Below are 7152 nucleotides of genomic sequence, written 5' to 3'. Positions count from 1 at the left end.
CTGCCCTCAACCCCTTTCTTCCCAAAATACGTGCTAATATTCAAGAAGGTCAGAGAGAATGACATTTTCTTTAAAAACACAATACTGATTATAGGTTGGGTGATCAAATTTTACAAATGAAAATGTAGAACTCTCAATTAAATTTGAATTCCAGGAAAGCAACAAATAATTTTTTAGTATATCTCAATGTCATACTACAAAAGTGTTCATTGCTTCTCGGATATTCTATGCAGTGCCTGGTATTTTTTTTCATCAGAGAGAATTGTAATGAAGGGTCACTTGGGGGCTCTTGGCTAAGGCATGATCTGCTAAGTTCCAACTCCATGAGGCCTGGGAGACAGAATCATTCTTCTGGGTGCCTCTTTCCTCCAGAAGTTCCTGACTTGAGCCCCATAATTCAGTGCTCCACTCAAGGAAGGGACTTCCCCCAAAGTGGGCTTGCAAAGTTAACCTATTCTTCCCTTCTGCTTGAGTTTAGGCTATGAAGGGGACAAATGCAGTCATGGTAACAAACAAACACAGTCATAATTTGCAAAAACACAGACATTTTAACTTTAATAAGTTATAAAAGTAAGGAATCAGATTTTACTATACAGAACAAAAATGCATTGATGGTTGTTATCAGTAAGATAAAGATTTTGAGATTTGAGTTCAGCACCTTGGTGGTTCCATATGATGGCTACCTGTCATACAGGAGTAAATAGAATCATACTGCTTCATCTGACAAAGACATTGCTATAGTGAGCACCATTTATATACTCAAAACAGATTTTAAAAATATTGAAATACAAATGAAAGGCTTATACATGAAATTCCATGGGTATCCCAAAAGGAATAAATCAGAGAGAACCCCAAAACTTAGTATGAGTCTTCCCAAGACTGGGAAATGACTCTTGGGTACCTTGGGAGATTTTCTGGGTGGTGTGAGCAGTCTTAGTGTCACCATGGTATTAGAAACCTCAGCTAGAAGACATCCATCTGCCTCCTTGGGGCTCTAGGAACCTCTTAGATGCAGATGCTGGTTTGGAAAGCTCAGGACTATTTTCTAAGCTGGGTGTCCAAGTGTTCCTATGCTCAGAAGAGATTTGCAAGTTCTCAGAGCCTGGTGAATGATTGTGTTCCTTGGACAGAGACTTCCAAGGACCATCTAGCTCTAGAGAACTCTGTGGGTGGGTAGCCCAAAGCACTGAGGATGGTATGTGGGACCATGGCCTGGCTGAACTTCAGTCCCCTGAGGGCATCTTGGGCAGAGGACAGGTACCCAGGGAATGTCCCAGCTGGGGCCTCTAGGAAGCCCTGTTTTGGTAGTATCTGGGAATATAGCATTCCCATTTCACATAATAACAACTATAATGTGTATGCTCACCTAAATGTGACCTCCAAATTGTAAAATAGGTATGGGTAATTAATTGAGTAATACTCTCTGGCTAGCATTAGTCCTGAACTTCCTCCACATTCTGTATAGAACCATGTAAGAAACACTCAATTATTCAGCCCGTGAATAGCACCAGCTGCCCTGGGTTCAACAAATGAGGGCAAGCCACGGGATCCATCCCCCATGTATGGAGAGGCAGGATGGCAAAAGTGTTCTCAACCACAGGCCAAGAGAGATATCCAAAAAGGTTTTCTCTAGTTGGGTTCTTTGAAAAACACAGGGACACAGGACAGTGTAGGGGCATGCATGGGAAATGGCGTCAGAGGTGGGGAGGTTGGCTGGGCCAGGAGGTGGGAAAGCTGGTTTCCACCCAGGTGGAAAATTAAGCATAGTCCCAGATACCATTCTAGCTGGTCTCTACATTCTTAGTTTCTCAATCCATCCACTCAAACATACTCACACACACAGAGATTCAAACACACTTGAGCACCTTGGAAACCTAATGGAGAATAGCCATTAGGGAATTATCCTGAGCCTCAATATTCTCACCCATATAACGGGAGTTCAACAAGAAAGAGTTCTCTAAGATCTATGATGGTGACAACACAAAGCCTCTAGAACTTTCCTAGGCATAAAAAGCTCAATTATGTGTCAGCCTAGGCCCAGCTAAGGAGCTAGTGTGCCCCCAGGTTTTGTCATTTTGGGACCTTAGAGCTGCATGTTCACATAATATCAATGCATCCAGAGGTAAGGATTAACCACCTTCTTCCCATCCACCCCAACTCCCTTCCTCCTGTTTCCCTCTCATTCGCATCTTGCTCACAAAGCACCATTCTGCCAGAAACCGGAAGTTAAGATTTTGAAAGAGCAGAAGACAAAGCAGGCTTTGCTCACCTCTCCCCACGCCTCCCATCAGAAGCCATATCTTGAGGTCACTGCTGGGTTCTGGAACTTCTAAGAGAGGGAGGTGGGGAGGAGGCAGGGCTAATGAGGGAAAGCCCACCCTCCAGAGCTAAGCTGGCCTTCAGGAGTGATCCTGAGCCTCGGAGACCAACATCTTACCACCCTGGTGGTAGCATTTCAGCATTCTTGGGAGATTCAGGGCCAAGACCACTCACTGGACTGACCCAGCAAAGCATGTGCTGCCCCATCCTTCTAATACTCTTTGGGAGGGACAGAGGCTCCCTGGAAGGCTCTGGGGACTGAGGCCAGGCTGGCCAGAAGAACACAAGGGCTCCTCCCCTAGAGGCAGGAAAGAAGTAAGGCCAGGCCTAGTGGAGAGGAGAGACTTTCCCAATGTCTTCGTCTCATGGCTCCCAGTTATCAAATTCCCCTTACTTTTCCACAAAGAACTAGACAGCTGCACAGGCCAACTGAGATATGAGCACCAAATGGATCAAATGACTTTTCCTAGGTCCTTAGTTAATTATCAAAACTGGATCAGGCCAAGATTGGAGAACAGGCGTTATAACCTGGTGCATCTAGAACCTAAGAGACTCCCAGACCATTTAAAGATTGAGAGGTTTTCCACGAAAATTTAGACTTCTGAAATAACACACTATCTGGCAAGACAAGAGCTTGTGGAAAAGAGACACAGACTTCACAGCGGCAGCACCAAGGTGGCCAACAACAGTCAGTCCCCAACTGGCCACTATACTCATCCTTGTCAGCTGCCTGGCCCTTGAGGGCATTTGAGTTCATGACCTCCACTTCTGTACTCATCTGGGCAACTGGTCAGTTATTAAATAAACCACCATTTCTCCTCCAGTCCCCATGGGGCCTCTTGGTCTCGGGTTTGATAGGAAATGTCCTGTCTCCACCAAGAAAAGGTTGATGGTGAACTACTGCTCAGAGACTTGGGGAAAAGTTTTTTTGACTTTGAATTATCCCTCTCTTGGCCTCCCCCTACTGACGAAAGTTGGAGAACCTCTAACTTCCTGTCCACGCCACACTCACACTACTGTCAGATTTAGGTCATTCCTAGGCTGGCAAAAACACATGCTAACCTGGTTGCTTCAGGATCACACCTGTATATAGGTAATTTTTATATCATTCCCCTTCTTGGTTTTCTCAAAACCTTTTGGAATCAGGGGTTTGGACTTCATTTATTTCCAAAACATAGGATGTGTTATCCCATGGAATATCTCTATAAGCAAGAAAAAAAAAATGCTACTGATGCTATCTTTCCACTTTATTAGAACTTCCCGAGTGTCCCTTTCTTCCGTATTGCATCAATGAGCTGCTGAATTCTTTGGTTCCTCGTCCTTTCATATGGGATCGGTCGTCGAGGGATGAGGTTGGGGGGCTGGACTTCTTCATCCAGGCCGTGGATTTTGTAGGGTACATCTACAGCATTCGTTTCTGGGTGATCCTCAGTGGCATTCGTGCTGGAGACATTGAGAGGAACGCCCAAGGGAGTACCTGGTGACGGCTGCACCTCTGTGGCTAGGGTGGGCCCTGGGAGGGTAGGCATGAACACATCAATGTCGTTGTGCTTCCCAGGCGGCGGCTCTGCCCCAGCGTCCGTGTCGGTGAGGTTGTCCCGTAGGTTGCAGGACTTGCAGCAGAGTTTGTTGTAGCCTGGGATGGAACAATAGCGAGACAAGACTTCCATCCTACAGAACATTGACTTGTCGCCTTGGCAGTGGCCTTCTGAAAGAGAAAAGTGGAACAAATAACCAAAGGACAAGGTGAGGGGGACTCTGTTCCCCCCTACAGTGTGCAGCTTGCTGGAAGAGGGAGCCCAGAGATAGCACAGAGGTGAGGGAGCTCACGCGGAAAGTCTGTGTGGCTTCAGGGTCAGGGTGAGCAGGTGGCATCTGGAGACCCTGCCCTGGCGTGATGTCATACAAGCTGTGAGCGATGCTCCCCTCTTTCAAGCAGGCCCCCAGCTGAATCTGGATTTTTCAGTGTCTCTCCAAAGTTTGAGATGGAAATGGGGTCTGTTTATTCTTAGGGAGTGATTCCAAGCTTAACTTTAAAGAACTGGCCTTTGTTGGGATCTTCGCATCTGACATCCCTGTGGTGACCCCAGTGGAGTTTTGTGGCAGGGTTTGATTTTAGAATAATCTGCAAGTAGTAACTATAACAAATTCAAACTTAAAAGAGCCAATTCCTGAAACCTAATACGCCAATCCCAGAGTCTCAGCTGTGGCTTCACCAAGCTCCACTGTGGTTCCATCCTGACTCTAACTCTCCAGATGTTTCTAAAGAGTCTCTAAAGAAATTTTTTTTAAAAAAGCACTCAAACTTGTATGGGCATTTTTAACTCTCACCTGCCTCAACTTACCCAAAGGCATCTTATCCTGCCACTGATGCGTCTGTCCTATGGCCCTTCCAACTGAGTTTCTAACAATTTCCCAAACAAACTTGATGCCTTCTTATAAGGCCCAGCATGTCCTCCTGTTTCCTCTGCACCCAGGAAGCTGACCATTCATGGTCCAGCTGCATGCAGAGCTCTGACTCTCTGCACTCAGAGGCCACTGCTATCTCTCTCTCTTTCTGCAAGGCTGTCCTCTCCCTGGCCTGCCTCCAGCCCCATCTGTAGCCATGTTCATTCAGCCTCATAATTTTTCTTCTCACTCTTCACTCTGTCTTCTTCCCAAAATTTCACCCTCCCTCCCCCCCCCCACCTCATTCCACGACACACACAAAATGAGAAAAGTTACAGACTTCACTCCATATAAAGGAGCAAGTCACGTTACAGAAGACGCGTGACCCACTGTAAGTCCAGGACCACTGAGCTCAGGGCTCAGCGCTGCTGCCTGCTGTGGCTCCTGCACAAATACACCCCACTTTCTAGTGGTGACTTCAGATCTTCCCACCCAGACCTTTCTTCTCTGTCCCCCTAGTTGACCTCTTCTCTTAATCAAGGAAGGGAAGGAGAGAGAAGGGAAAGAAGGAAAACAGGGAGAGAGGAGGATGAAGTCAGGCAGGGAGGGAAAGATGGAAAGGAGGAAGGAAGATGGGGGGAGGAGGGCCTAGAGAAGGAGGAACAGGAAGAAAGGATGGAAGGAAAAAAGAGCAGACATCCGATGGAAGGAACACCTGATAGATATTCCATGCTGTCTACACCTGGAGCCTCTCCTGTCCTGTTGAAACTGCCTGCAATCACAGTTGAGCAGAGCCTCCTCCCACTGAGGACCAGGGGTTCTGATGTCCTCCTACTTCTGCATGGTCACGGCAATTTCCCCTTAGAGGCTGTTGAGCTGCTAACACCAAACTCCTGGAGCTTCCAACTCTTACATATGCCCTGTGGGTCCCAAAGGTGCTTGAGACTTGTCGTGTCCAGCTCAAGTTCATGCGTCCACTGGCACCGCCTGCCTCAGTGAATGGTCCTCCAGGCACATAAACCCGATGCCTGGGTGTCCCCTGCTGCCTTATCTCCCCCAGTTCAGTCATCTCCAGGTCCGTCAGTGTTTCCTCCTAGATGCTCTTCAACATGTCCACATTCCTCTCTTCTACCTCCACCTGATGCCCTGCCTTGCCTCTTGACTGCACCAAGGTCAGAGCCTCCTTTCTTCCTGTATCCATTCTTTCTACCTTTGCATCTAACTATCCTGTTCCAGTCAAAAATGCTGTTTTCTCACTGAAGATGTGGCCATGTCTTGCCCCTGCTTGGACTCCCTTCTCTGTCCCTCATTACTTTCAAGGTAGAGACATGTCCCCCTCATCTCACCAGCCTCATTCAGGCCTCAGACTTCTACTCTGCACTGTGCTCCCTCTGGCCACAGGGCCTATGCACATACCATGTCTCCCTTCCTCCTCTAGCTCTCCTTCTCATTCTTTAGGCCCACCTGAAACACATCTTCCTCAGGTACTACCTGACCTCCCTTAGGAGGTAAAATCCTCCAGTCCGTGGTCTCATGGTGCCATGCTTTCCTTGCACTGCATCCCAGTTGGGAGGTTCATGTTTCCTTGTCAGATCAGGTGACTGACTTTTTCATCATCCTGAAAGCCCCAAAGGATAGAGCCCCATGCTATATTTAGACACCCCTCCGGCCCCAAAGCCAAGCACAGTGAATCCAAGAATGCATGTATGAATAAATATGAATTAATTGAGGAAGTTCAAAACAGAGAACTAAGGGATTTTAACTCAGCAAGGTCACAGGCAAGAAGAGCATATGGAGGCAGTCACCACCACTGATCCATCCAGCTGTGGCCCCAAGCTTCTAAGTGGCCCAAATAAGGAGGAAACTTGATTGGCCGCAGGCTCCACAACACGCGGAAGATAAAAACACATCAGCCTTACAGGAAAAGCCCAGGTCTTCCTAACGCTGAGACCAAGAATCATGCTCACGATATGGAGGGGGAAAGGCCAATGGATTCAGAAACAAGATGGAAGGGCCTGGCACGTGGCTTTCAGGGTTTTAAAACCAGTAGAAAGCTTTCCTCAAAAAAATTTAGATTCCCAGTATATGAAAGAGATAGAATCAGAACTGTCCTATCTGCAGTTGGAGTGGAGGGGGACAGAGACCCACCTGCTTCCTTCCTGACCACACTCCTCCTCTTCCCCTCTCAGCAGCTACTGGGATTGAATGGTATGAAAACTGCTGATCAGAGCTCTCCTGGGGAAATGTGTTAGTCAGCTTTGCATCACTATGATCCAAATACCTGACGATAACAACTCAGAGGAGGAGAAGATTATTTGGGTTCATGGTTCCAGAGGGTTCAGTCCATGGTTGGCTGGCTCCAAGGCAGAAACATCAGGGCAAGAAGGTATGACAGAGGAAATCTGCTCAGCTCATTGCAGCTGTGAAGCAGGGAGGGTGCGGGGG

At 47.4% G+C, this 7152-nt stretch overlaps 1 protein-coding gene across 1 annotated transcript in view; it reads right to left on the bottom strand.

The window, feature by feature from the left end:
* Positions 1-528: 528 nt before the first annotated feature.
* Positions 529-7152, bottom strand: part of Adamts2 (ADAM metallopeptidase with thrombospondin type 1 motif 2) — a 250312-nt gene continuing 243688 nt past the window's right edge. Inside the window, exon 21 of the mRNA XM_015506380.2 lies at positions 529-4027. Coding sequence (XP_015361866.1) covers positions 3570-4027 — 458 coding nt within the window. The 3' untranslated portion in view covers positions 529-3569. The remainder of the gene's footprint in view (positions 4028-7152) is intronic.

The sequence above is a fragment of the Marmota marmota genome, unplaced genomic scaffold (genome assembly GCF_001458135.2).
Source record: "Marmota marmota marmota unplaced genomic scaffold, marMar, whole genome shotgun sequence".
Taxonomy (NCBI): domain Eukaryota; kingdom Metazoa; phylum Chordata; class Mammalia; order Rodentia; family Sciuridae; genus Marmota; species Marmota marmota.
This window is presented reverse-complemented; position numbering and strand designations above follow the sequence as displayed.